The 13,091-nt window shown below is 38.9% G+C and overlaps 3 protein-coding genes across 3 annotated transcripts in view; all 3 read left to right on the forward strand.

The window, feature by feature from the left end:
- LOC131065623 (protein MEI2-like 1) overlaps positions 1–2,840 on the forward strand; it is a 28,819-nt gene extending 25,979 nt beyond the window's left edge. The window contains exons 3-7 of the mRNA XM_058000184.2: positions 1,198–1,291; positions 1,606–1,990; positions 2,109–2,225; positions 2,316–2,457; positions 2,541–2,840. Of these exons, the coding sequence (XP_057856167.2) occupies positions 1,198–1,291; positions 1,606–1,990; positions 2,109–2,225; positions 2,316–2,457; positions 2,541–2,840 (1,038 nt within the window). The remainder of the gene's footprint in view (positions 1–1,197; positions 1,292–1,605; positions 1,991–2,108; positions 2,226–2,315; positions 2,458–2,540) is intronic.
- Positions 2,841–6,579: 3,739 nt separating this feature from the next.
- Positions 6,580–7,332, forward strand: LOC131026697 (uncharacterized). Its single transcript, XM_057956629.2, has one exon. The coding sequence runs from the start codon at positions 6,580–6,582 to the stop codon at positions 7,330–7,332; it is 753 nt and encodes a 250-aa protein (XP_057812612.2).
- A 1,022-nt stretch (positions 7,333–8,354) lies between these two features.
- Positions 8,355–10,423, forward strand: LOC131874551 (uncharacterized). Its single transcript, XM_059217982.1, has 3 exons — positions 8,355–8,830; positions 8,933–9,386; positions 9,587–10,423. The coding sequence occupies exons 1-3, from the start codon at positions 8,355–8,357 to the stop codon at positions 10,421–10,423; spliced, it is 1,767 nt and encodes a 588-aa protein (XP_059073965.1).
- The last annotated feature ends 2,668 nt before the right edge of the window (positions 10,424–13,091 follow it).

Raw genomic sequence — 13,091 nt, forward strand, 5'->3', positions numbered from 1 at the left:
TATTCTCTATATAAGAAGATTTCCTCATTCTTATCATTCTTATTTTGCATTCATCATTATTTCAAATCTCCAATAAATCATAGCTTCTTGTGTGTGCTTTGAGAGCCATACAAGCAAAATGCATCACTTATATTGACTAGATGAATATTATAATTATTATACTTGACATTGCCTTCAACTTTAAAGTTGAGTTTGCTCATTACAAAAAAGTTAAAAATTATTTTAGTTTATTTTACTGTTAAACTCAAAATAAAACCAATTAAAACAAACATTTATTCTAATGAACACACTCAACTTCAACTATACTTCTCATAATTGTCAATATTGTCATTAAATTGTCAATCAAGATGAACCATCACAATTATAATATTTATATCAATGTTTTTTTCATTTCAAAATGTATCAACTAATACAACAAATACTTTTATTATGCAACTACAAGACTTAGAAGAAGTCTCTTATCTCAAACTATTTTCTAACTTCTACATGAAAAGTCCATTATGTTAAGCCATGTTCTAACTTCCACAAAAATTGATATGATGTAGGTAACTCATCCATAAATAGACAATAAATACCATTAGTACAATACTCAAAAAGACAAATAGTCCTACAGATCATAAATTACCTTTCTTTATTATTCCTACAATATCAATCATCCGCGATTATTAAAAAAGAAACTTAACTATTGCAATGATATATTGGTCTAAAAACGTCTGGCCAAGAAGGATGGTATAACGGTCATCACATCTGGCGACCCACAAAAAAGATCGATCTAACTGAAATGAATAATAGCATGCGTGGTGTCTTATTATTTTTCTACACAATGGAGCAATTTCGAGTAAAGCTCCTCGTTGAGGGAAGAAGGTTGAAGCGATAAAAGAGGAAAGAATTAATAGTATAACCGTCAGGACGTCGATATAGGAAAGAAAAACCTGTAACGGATGGATAATGCAAGCGCCTCCATTCTCCTTCTAGATGTAACTGTCAAGCTAATGGGCGGCTAACTCTGCACAGTGGAGATGGCAAATATGTAACTGTCAAGGTGAGGGGCGGCTCAGTCAGAGATCTGCACAGTAGAGATTTCTTTGCAGCATCCATCCGTACTCTTTTAAAGAAGGAATCAATATGAGGAGCGAAGTGCTTGGTAATGTGAGCGAAGAGCAAGGTAAAATTTACTCAAAGCAATTTTTTTTGCAGCATCCACATTTTTTTGGAAGGATGAGGAGTGAAGTATGTGGTGTCAAGAATGAGGAGAAAAAAAGAGCCAATCTAAATGGAGGAGGCAACAGAGGTGGGTTCTTGTTCTTCAATGGGAAAAAATTGTTTTTGACTGTTATAATTAGCTGAGGTAGTTATGAAAATTCTTATGTTATCATTTGAAACCGAGAGTTGATCAAAATCCCCATTGGTATATTTGAAGTCATTTATGATTTGATGGTGTCAAGTGCACTCTTAAGAATGTCTTTTTTAATAGTTACTGTACTTTGAAATTTTTGTTTCAAGTACCCAATTAATTGTTCATGTCTTCCTCCTCAGGAGTGAAAAAATGCTTTTTAACATTGTTCTGTGGTTTGATATGTTTATTTCTATTGGTATTGTTACCAGCTAGTTTGGGGGTTTCGTGTTCGAGTCCCGGGGATGGCAAGTGCTTGGACCCCAATGCCCCCGAGTTCACCCCTCCTTCGATATTGTATTCACAGCGCATATTCAGTCCGCCTGTGAGTTCTCATAACATCTATGGACAAATTTCTGTAGTTCACCTCAGCAGTGAAATGCAGCAACAGCAAAAGCCATTATGGCATTTATCTCCTGCTCAAGACAGTTTTGACAATGGAGGTGTCCATCATTTGAGTTACAACACGAGCTTGACTCCCCGGACTTGTTACAGAGATTCTGCTACTTTTTACATGTTTGACGAGAATTCAGCAGAATTATATGAGGGCACCCCTCGTACTACTCTCATGGTCAGAAATATTCCCAACAAGTACAGGTACGAACAAAATCAGCTATTTTCATTTCCAATTTCCATGATTGAGTAGAGTCAATTATTTTAACAATTAGAAAACTGAATCGGCCCAGTTGCTCAGTTCATTGCTTTTATGCTGCAGCCAGTCTGAGCTGATAAAATTGCTGGATGAGCATTGTTTACAGCAGAACAGTCAAAAGTCTGGTTCAAATGAAGTTGAATCCGCCTATGATTTTGTTTACTTGCCTATTGATTTCAAGTGAGTAATTGCCACTTTTACTTTATCTTCCATTAAAATAAACACAAACAAAAATCCATGTGAACAACTTTCATCATGGTGTGTGAACAGAAACCGGTGCAATTTGGGTTACGGGTTTGTAAACTTCACGAGTGTTAAAGGGGCACTGAGATTCTATAAGGCTCGCCATTTAAAAATGTGGGAACGCTTCAATTCAAACAAGATTTGCGAGATAAGTTATGCCCGCCTGCAGGTACGTTAAGTTTTGTAAGTAAAACTTCATGTTTTAGGGTTTCATTTGGACATGAATTTGATCTCTTTCGTTATTTTTCTTAGGGAAAGGCAGCTTTGGAAGAGCATTTTCTGAACTCCACATTTCCATGCAACACTGAAAAATATTTGCCGGTGAAATTCTCACCACCACGCAATGGAATCCAATGCACACCACCAACAGTCGCAGCCGGTCATCTGTCAGGGAAGCGTAGTTTTAGATGTAATTCTACTCCACTTTCAAATTCCTCTAATGTGGTCATGAATGCCATTGAGAAGAATTCAAAGAGCTGCGAAAATGGTGCCACTAATGATATTAATAGTAATGTTTCTTCACCAGACGGTGCTAATGTACCAACGAACTAAAGCTCCGAGAATTGTATGATGTAACTCTTATTATTGCTTTTAGCTGAAAACCTCTTTCAGTTTGGATGTATGTAACCAATGAATGGCTATTGTAGTGAAAGGGCCATGCAATAATATTAAGCTCTCTTCGTGTGAACCCATGGTTTTTACATCTTGTTCATGACTTCTGACCGTACAATTTGTTATTATGATTGTGTATGATTTTAATGACATTTATGAGACTGAACAGTCGAATGGATTAAGGAATAACTCTCTTAAATCATCTACATACTCTCTTAAACCTAGATGCATAATGATTAGGATCTAATTATTATAAATACAATTAAATAGTAAAATATACAATAAACATTTATCTATCAAAAAATATACAATAAACATGACATTCTATTTATTGTATGTGTAATGGGTGTTTTAAAATTAGTAAAGAACGTGGTATATATGTGTGATAATGGTTAATATTAGTATGTAATTAATAGGGTCCTAATCAGCAAAGAGAATTAGGGTATGTGTCATGGAAAACAGTGAATACACACCATTTTAAATATTTTGTGATTCTTTTTCTCTTTATTAAGTTAGTTTTAGAAATCATCACATTTTATAACAAGGTTTTCTATGACTTAAAATATTTAAGTTCTATTATTTTTATCTAATTAAGTTTTAAATTTATCAATCCTTTATTTTTTTATGAATTTCCATACCTTGGCATAGATAGGGAGGATGTTGGAAAAGGTCATGAAATTTGACCTTGTATTTTCTTGAAAATTGCTTAAATCAAAATACCTTTATTTTCTAACTCACATCTCTTTTACTTTTTTTAATTTTTTACTATATATTTTCTTAACATGTATTTTTTTAAACTTATTAGTTTTTTGCATTAAGGTGTGTTCTTTGCTAAAAATATAAGCTATAATTAATTGCAGTGTATACTTGATTGCACTCAAGATATTTGTTATGTATAGTCGTGTCTCTTGCAAGAGACATATTTCTATACATGTTATCTATTTAAAGATATATGGATTCATTTATTTGATAAATAATTAAAAGACTATTCAAGCTCTTGAATTTCAATCATTGGTATTAGATCTTGGTTATTGCAAAATAAATTATTGTTAATTGTGAAGAGATTAGAAAAGAATTAGTCACTTTATTGATTAATCACTACGAAGTCACATAGGAATTATAGCCTTGAAAAGGAAAATGACCCTCTTCTATGAAAGAGAGTACAAAGCAAGTAAATATTCACACCTATGTACGCTTTTTGTTGTTGATTACATGTAGAGTTAAATTCCTCAAGTTGATACTTCTTTAGATAAATATTCCACTTCTTCATCCACTTACCATTTTTCTCACTTAGAAACTCATTGAAGACAACTTTAGGCCATCTAATTTCTTTCATTTGATTAATTCTCTTGAGATATCTTCTAAGATGAATTATAGAAATTTCTTCAATAGGAACAAACCCTATATTAGCTAGTAAATTCTTATAGGGGATAAAAAATTATTTAATTTTATTTTTTATTATTTTCCTTTTAATTATCTCTATTTGATTAAATTTTCCTTATACATGGTACTTTCCCAGAGGTCACAATCATAAAGTGCCACAAAAATAAGTAAAATCTTCAAAATGATAATAGTTTTCCAACCCCATAACTCTACCTCTCTACATTCGTTTGGAGAGAAAATAAATATTTTCAAACCCATAATTTTTTTTTTATTATATATTTATCCCAACTAAGCTTGCTATTAAAATTAATCTTGAGATACTTGTATTTGTTTACCTCTTCAAGATCACTTCCTTCAAAGTAGAACTTATTTTTTATCTTCATCCTTTAGTTGGAGGAACTTATGATTTGATCTTGCCAGTAGCCTTGCATACCAATATCTCTACAACTATAGTCAAGGAGAAAAGTACTCTTGAAACTTATGAGAAGATTTGGAAACCCAAATGAGATCATCTACATATAAAAGAAGTTTTATCACATATTCCCCAATGCAAACTCTATTGCCACCATGCAAATTTAAGCATTCTTCAAGTTTGTCAATGTAAAAGACAAAAAGAGTGGGGGGGAGAGGATATCCTTGATTGACTCTATTACACTCATAAAAATTTCTAATATACCTACCTAAGTTATGATTTTGATATAGCCTTCTTTGTAGAGCTAATGATAGTCGTTCTAAAATGCTCTAGAATACTAACCTTCCCCATCTTGCACAATAGATTATCTCTAGGGATTAGGTCAATGACCTTCTTAAATTTGACAAAATAACAATAAGCTTATTCCTTTTCATCCCAAATTTTTTCAAATATGTGCCTCAAATTAACTCCATTATCTAGCATAGAATGCATACACCTAAAAATTGTCTGCCCTTTTTAATTCTTTCTTTCTCCTCTACCAACTTGCAAATTATGCTTTGAACCATGCTGATAAACATATACTCAAACAAAGGATTGATCATGATGGTCCTAAAGTTGGAGGGATTATTAGCATCACCACTTTTTAAATGAGGTATCTCTAAACTAATGGTCTAATCATTTGGGAAACCCCACAAAATGATGTTGAATATTCTTATTACAAGAGGCATACGTATACTTTATCCCATAAAAGTTATTTTGCCTAAATCTCAACTAAGTCCTTTTCTTTCCCACACCCAATTTCTCAATACCAATCTTCACCACTTGCAAGGTAAAAAACATACTTGATGTGATGATCAAAGGAGGGGGATTGACCACTACTTATTGCCCATTAAACTACTTTGCATAACTATACCGATGACTAGTTGTGGTGTTATTCTCTATCTATTTTTTCCTTGACTAAAACTTACTCTTGAATAATTTTGGTTATTTTTTCCTAGATAGATTAGGTCTTCACAAAAGTTTGTATTCATTCTAGTGTCAGAAATTGTGTACCCCACCAATTTCACACTACACAATGTCCTCTCATTTAACTCATAATATAAATATGTTTTAAATTTGAAATGTTGATACGAAAACATCTTCTAGCTAGCAATTCTCTATTGATTCTAGGTTTCCAAGCCTATTTTCCCGAATGACAGAGCCACATGTGAACGTCTACATGATGTACTTGGATCCTTAAAAATTGTGCTTCTAAGTCACTATTAGAGCATTACATTCCTGATTAATGCCCCTAGGTGATAGTTGTGTTTGGCAAAAATCCATGACTTGCTATTTTATTAAAAAGGAAGTTCTCATTTGTTCTCTCTCTTTCACATTCATGCATATGCAACTTTCTTGAAGCTTTTAAGGTTTTTTAGGGTTTCATTTGTGTCAGCAGTTGGACTTGAATTTGATTTCTTTCGTTCTTTTTCTTAGGGAAAGTCAGCTTTGGAAGAGCATTTTCTTCACTCCACACATCCATGCAACACAAAAATATTTGTCGAGTAAATTCTCTACCACGTATTGGAAATCGCCAACAATCACAGTCGGTCATCTTTAAGGGAAGCGTAGTTTTAAATATAATTCTACTCGGTATTTCGTTGGGTGTTGAGGAAAAAATGCTCTGCTAGGGTTTCTTTCTGCGACCTATCATACTGCGCAGGACTTCATCTTTATTGTCACGCGTACGACCGCATTTAGGGTGTCCCTAAGAGCCTTATTATGCCTTCAACCATTCCTAACTCAGCATTTCTTGCTGGTGTTGGCAGTTCGTTGGTTTTGCTCAATGGCTCCCCCTTCGAACAAACGACCTTAGAAATTCGTTCCGAAAGTGTTTCATGAGGTATGCATTCTTACTCCCCTGCTGATGTGGTTTTACCTTTACCTGAATTTGATTCTGCTTGTCAATGGCTTGAAAGTCACACCCTTGTTGGGAGAATGCCCCCTGAAAGTGTGCTCAAAGATTGGGTCAACAAAGCCTGGGTCCCTCATGGGGTCCGCCTTGAGATGGTCCAAAACCTGACCAAGGGTTTTTTCCTGTTCTGCTTTTCAGAAGTTAGCCATGTGCAAGCTATTTTGGGTCACAGTCCCTGGTATGTCTGGTGTTCTTTGTTGGTTTTCCAAGCATGGACCTGTGACTTCGCTATCTCAGATGAGACCAAGCTCCGGGTCCCAGTTTGGATTGAATTCCCTGGTCTCCCTTTGCCTTGTGTGCCATTTTTGAACCATATTGCTTCCTCCTTGGGGAGAGTTGTTTGTGTGGAGCCGGATAGGTTCTTCCAATCCCGTCCCCAAAAAGTCACTTATTTCAACTTACCCAACATGTGCTATCACTGTCAGTCCGCAGACCACAAGATCAAGGACTGCCCTTTGGCAGTGCCTCGTACACCCTCTCCACTAGGGGAAAATGCTCATGCTCGTCAAGTGGATTCTTCTGCTCCTAAACAGGACTCTGCTTGGACTATGGTCACAGGTCACAGGAATAAATCTTCTGGCTTGGCACCGACTTCCAATGCCACCGAATCGACGAAGAATGTTTCAAACCCTTCTCAGAATGGGACGGTGGCTCCGATCAAGGTCAACAGTGTGCCTCTTTAGCCTCAGCCTGAGTCCACGCTTCAACCCGCTGCCATTATGATGGCCCAGCCGCTCAGCTCTGCTCCTATTTCAGGAGCCCAAAGACGTTCTCGTAGCCCCTCTCCTCCCAGGGAGGAAGGGGAATATGTTCAGGAGAAGCGAAGGATTTCTTCTCCTTCTATCCAGATTGGCTTAGTTCCGTCAGAATTTTTGCAGAATCGTTTCTCTTCCCTGGATGGAGAGGAGGCAGAGTCCGATGATATGGACGCACTTCATCCATGAATATCCTCTCATGGAATGTTCAAGGTCTTACCGACCTCTCCAGAAAGTATATTGTTAGAGATACTTTGAAAAAGTTGACTGGCATTGACATTCTTTGCCTTCAGGAAGTTAAGGTTTCTGGTTTTTTGCTTGCTTTGGCGTGTCGGTCTATCTGGCCAGCCAGTCATATGTTTAGTACTACCCATGAGCTTGGGCATGGCAGAGGTGTCACTCTTTTGTCCCCACGGTGGCACTCCTGTGTGGTCGACCATGGGTCTAATCCCACGCAACGGCTTGTCTAGATTTTGTTTAATATTGATAATCATTCTTTCGGGGTAATTAATGTTTATGCCCTGAATGATGCTGTGGAGCGCTCATTACTCTGGTGATGGATTGTTGACTCACTACCAGTTGCCACTTGGATTTTACGTGGGGACTTCAATATGGTTGAGATGGCTTGTGATAAAGATGGCATCCTGCCCTTCAGATGGGCAGCTGGCGAGTGCGAGGTGTGGTTCTACATGCGCAATAAATTGGGGCTTTTTGATCCCAATATGGGCCGCCGCCATTCTCATTCTCCCTGGCACACCTGGTGCAATTTCAGGGCTGGTTCTGATAGAATTTTTAAGCGCCTTGATCATGTCATGATCTCAGCACAATCTTTTTTCTCCTTCGCTAGCTCTTCCCTTCCAGTTTAGCCGTTAATGGATGTGACATTATCTGATCACTTCCCCATTAGTTTTCGCATTGAATGGGAGACACATTAGCCTCGCGCATGCCAGATGCAATTCTTCCTCAACACTTCTTTGCTTGGTCATAAAGCCACTCTAGCCCATATTCGCAGAGTTTGGAACTTGGAGTGCAGGCCAGCTCATAATACGGGTTGGATTAGGTGGTGGAACGATGCCATCACCCGTACTGTGCGCTTCTTGCGCATTTATGGGTGCCAGCTGACCATCTTTCGCTGGTGGTCTTACGAGGCAACCATTGCCGATCTGCTTTCTGCTAACAAGGCTTTAGCGGCTAGCCCTTTTTCTCCAACTTTGCAAGTTAAAGTTGTAGAATTACGACACAAAAAGCAAGTTGCGGACAATTATACCGCTAGAGGCACGCAAATCAAGGCCCGTTTGCACTGGCTCAAAATTGGTGATCATGCCTCTAAGGAGTTTTTCTTGGCTTTGCATGCCAAGCACTCCTCTCCAGGCATTAAAAAGATTAAAGATGGCGTACAAGTCCTTTCGGAGCTGCTGAACATTCTGTAGGCTTTTGTGCATCATTATGAGCAAGTCTTCATTGCCCAAGACCCCACGCCTGAGCACTAGCAGGTCCTGTAGGATTGCCTTGCTGTCGTGCCACATAGGCTGTCTGCAGCCCAGAAAATTTTTTGTGACCAGTTACTTACACTGAAGGATCTGAAAGAGGCATTACATTCCATGGCCGATGATAAAGCCTCAAGCCTTGATGGCTTTCCCTGTGAATTTTACAAAGCTCTCTGGGACTATGCGGGTCCCGACTTGTTTCAGGTTTATTTAGAGGCTTCTCATTCTAATTCTCTAGGAGAGCTGATAAATAAAGGAAATATTAAGTTCATACCTAAAGCCGGTGATCCTGAGGACATTTGCAATTGGCGGCCTATCACGCTCCTCAATGTTTCTTACAAAATTATTGCTAAAGCTCTTGCTTTAAAAATCCGTCATCTTTTGCCTCTCATTGTGCGTCTGGAACAGACTAGATTTATCAAATCTAGGTATATTTTGGATAACATCATCGCCATCTGGGAAGGCATGGAGTGGGCCCGACGCTCCAACCAGAAGGTTGTTTTCATCAAAATTGATTTTGCTAAAGCCTATGATCGTATTGAATGGCCTTTCTCATTCTTGCCATGCTGCAAGCTTTGGGTTTTGGGCCCAATTTTATCCAGTCTATTCGAATGCTCTTTGTGGATGCCTCAGCCTGTATCACCATCAATGGTCGATAGTCTTCAGCTTTTGGCCTCTTCCGCTCTATTCGGTAGGGTTGCCCTTTAGCTCCCTCGCTGTATGTGCTTGCCGCTGAAGGGTTTGGGTATCTGTTGGCTAATGTTGCATCTTTGCAGCGTGTTAAAGGCATTTCATTGCCTAATTCTCAGTTGCAGTTACTCAATGGACACTTTGCGGATGACTCTTTTCTCACTCTCTTGGAGGAAGAGGAGACTATTCGCGAGGCGCTCCAGTGCCTCAATATATTCTATCTTGCTTTGGGCTCCGCCATTCAGTGGCATAAGACGCTTTGTTACCGACAGTCTGTTCTGCCTTGTCCTGCTTGGCTGCAACCCTTTGGCTGGAAGTGGATTGGGCCAAGCGAAACTTTTCACTTTTTGGGCATTCCTTTTGCCTTTCAAGCCTCCCCAGTGGAGCTTTGGCAGGTTGTGCTTTCTCAGGTGGAGAAAAAGTTGGCTTATTGGATCACCAAGCCTCTGTCTTTGGCGGGGAAGTTCCAGATTTGTTCTAAAGTTTTGGCCGCTACTCATGTTTATTATTCCTCTTGTTGGGCACCTTCTAAAGCTGCTTATAGCAAGCTTGAAAAATTACTTCGGGATTTTCTTTGGGTTTCCTCTGATACTCATCATGGATTCCATCGTGTCACCTGGGATTTTTGTTGTCTCCCCAGGGACTCTAGAGGCTTGGGTCTGTTGTCCACCCAGAGGCAGGGAATTGCTTTATGTGTCAAATGGGTTATTCGCACCCTTACAGGTGATGAGGCTTGGCAAATTCTCCTTTGCCACTACATTCAGTCCGGTTTCCCTGTCAATAGACCGGCCTGGAAAGGAATTGGCCTCCAGACCCTTCTGGTTATGAAAGAGCCAGTTTAGATAGTTGGTACGTTTGTTGCCAAAAGCATTTGGCGTGCCTGGGAGTCTGTTAAACCCTAGCTTCGGTGGTCTGGCTCCGGCTTTCGGGACGAGCTCTCATTGAACTAGCACAATGTGCGGTGGTCACCCCTATTTGCCAAAAACGGCCAGCCCTTGGCCAAAGTGCCCTGGCTCAAAGCTCTCAGATTTCATAAGAAGGGTATTCATACTCTTCATCAGCTTTTTTTTAGACCTGCCATGCGCATCATGAAGTGGGATGAGTTTCGTGCTTTGTATAGTTTTCAAAACCAAGACCAGGCTACTTTTGATGGTCTGGTGAGTGCTATCCCAGATGAGATGCTTCATAAAATTGGTATTCGTGGGCCCAAGCCTTGGTGGAAAGATTGGAAATGGTACCCAGATACTCCTTTGAGAAACTACAAGCCTTGGCTTGGTTACAAGTGGCTGTCACCTCACTTTCCCATGATCTAGAGTTTGAATTAGAGGTGGTTACTTCAATCTCCTGAGCCTATTTGGTGTAAAAGATTTGCCAACACTTGGTCTGCAAGTGTTGAGCCGAAGCTCACCCATTTTGCCTGGTGTATTCTTTTCCAAGGCTTGCCTGTGGGCTCTCGGCTTGTTCATTTGGGGGTTCCGGACCCTCGGTGCCCATTTTGTGGGCAGTCTGAGACTTTTAAGCATCTCTTTTGGTTTTTCCCTATGGCCCAGCAGTATTGGAATTGGATACATGATTTTTTCCGGCCATTTCAGCCGGAGCCGTTCTCTTGGCACATGATTCTTCTAGGGGATTCGCCCAGATTCCCAGCTAAATATACCCATCTTTGGCACACTTTCAGGGTGGAAATCCTCTTTACTATTTGGAAAGATAGAAATGCCTGCATATTTGCTCATTCTCATATGGATTGTCAAATTTCTATGTATTCTAAAGCTACTATTTGCTCTAATGTATTATTTCAGATACAAGTGCAGGCCAATAAAGTGGCACTTGAAGTGGCTCACCTCCAGGTCCTCCTGGACCATTGGGACAATGCCCCATGCACTGTGGCTCGGGTCCCCAACTCAGCCTCCTCCTCCCACCACCGGTCACCCTCTCGAGGCCGGCGGCGAGGTGACTCCGCACGCCCCCACTCTCAGCCTCCGCCTCAACATGACTCCCGCCCCTCTCAGCGCGCTCACTCTCCTCTGCCGCAGGCTAGCTAGGGGTGGTGTTCTAGTGGGCGGATGGGGAGTGGGGGTGGTTGGCCCTCTGATGGTGCTCCTGCTCCTGGTATTGCTTCTGGTTCGAGTTGGCCAGATTTGGATAAAGTCTTTCCGCGGCTGGCCTTTGCAATCTTGCCCTAGCGCGAGGAAGAAATCAAAGATAAAGAAGATAATGATGGTTGGGCTCCTCCTAACGTCAATCCTGACCCCGCTGATGTATGGGGTAAGAAGGATGACAGAGACCCTCCTGGCTCTGCTGGCACTGCCTTGGCCGCTTGATGGCCTTTTTTTATTGTTTGTTATTGTAGATTTCTGGGCTTGGCCCGTGACTCTCTGATTTTCTGGGCTATGCCCATGTGACTTTCGGGGTGTGCTTTCTTACCACCCAACCCTTTTTTGTGAATTTGTATTTAATCTCTTTATTAATATAGATTAGAAGCTTATTCATAAAAAAAAATATAATTCTACTCAACTTGCAACTTCCTCTAATTTTGTCGTGAATGCTAACAAGAATTCAAAGAGCTGCAAAAATGGCACCACTAACGATATTATTAATGGTAATGTTTCTTCACCATATAGTGGAGACTTGTATGATGTAACTGTTATTATTGGTTTTTTTCTTATTTGGCTGAAAACCTCTTTCAGATTGGATGTATGTAATGGATGAATGGTTAATGTAGTGAAAGAACCATGCTCAATAATCAATAACATTAATCTCTCTTCTTGTGAAGTCTGACCATGTTACATCTTATTCAGCTCTAACCATAGAATTTGTTATTATGATGATGTAAGCCTCTATTTTTTTAAACAATTCTCCCTATGCATGAATAAATAATTATTAGTACAATTAAATAGTTAATATAAGATAATTTTATCGACATTCTATTTATAGAGGGTTGTATTTCAGGGTTTTAAATTAGGAAAATACAATCAAATAGTAAATATATGATAAATAGTAAATATTAGAAATACAATCAAATAGTAAATATATGATAAATAATTTTTTTCATTTTCATTTCATTGCGACTTTGGTGAATTCTTTTTTTTTATTAAACTACTTGTTTGCCCTCTTCTGTTATAACTTTCTACTTTTAGAAATTATCACAATTTGTTAAATTCTATTATTTTTATCTAATTAAGTTTTAAATAATAAAGGCTTTCTTGAGAGAGTGATGTTGGAAAAAAAACATAGTTGATGGGATGATCAAATGAGGGAGATTAAGCTCTATTTCTTGTTGGTTAAACTACTTTGCATAATTTGACTGATGAATAGCTATGATGTTATTCTTTATCTATTTCTACCTTGACTAAACCTCACCCTAGAATAATCTTAGGTTATTTTCTAAGTTAGATTAGGTCTTCACACCTTGTATTCATTGTAGCGTTAGAAATTGTGTACTATTGTGATTTCACACCACACAGTGTGCTCTGCTTAAGATCATAATCTACAAATATTTGAAATGTAAAG

Source organism: Cryptomeria japonica, chromosome 3 (genome assembly GCF_030272615.1).
Source record: "Cryptomeria japonica chromosome 3, Sugi_1.0, whole genome shotgun sequence".
Classification (NCBI taxonomy): Eukaryota; Viridiplantae; Streptophyta; class Pinopsida; order Cupressales; family Cupressaceae; genus Cryptomeria; species Cryptomeria japonica.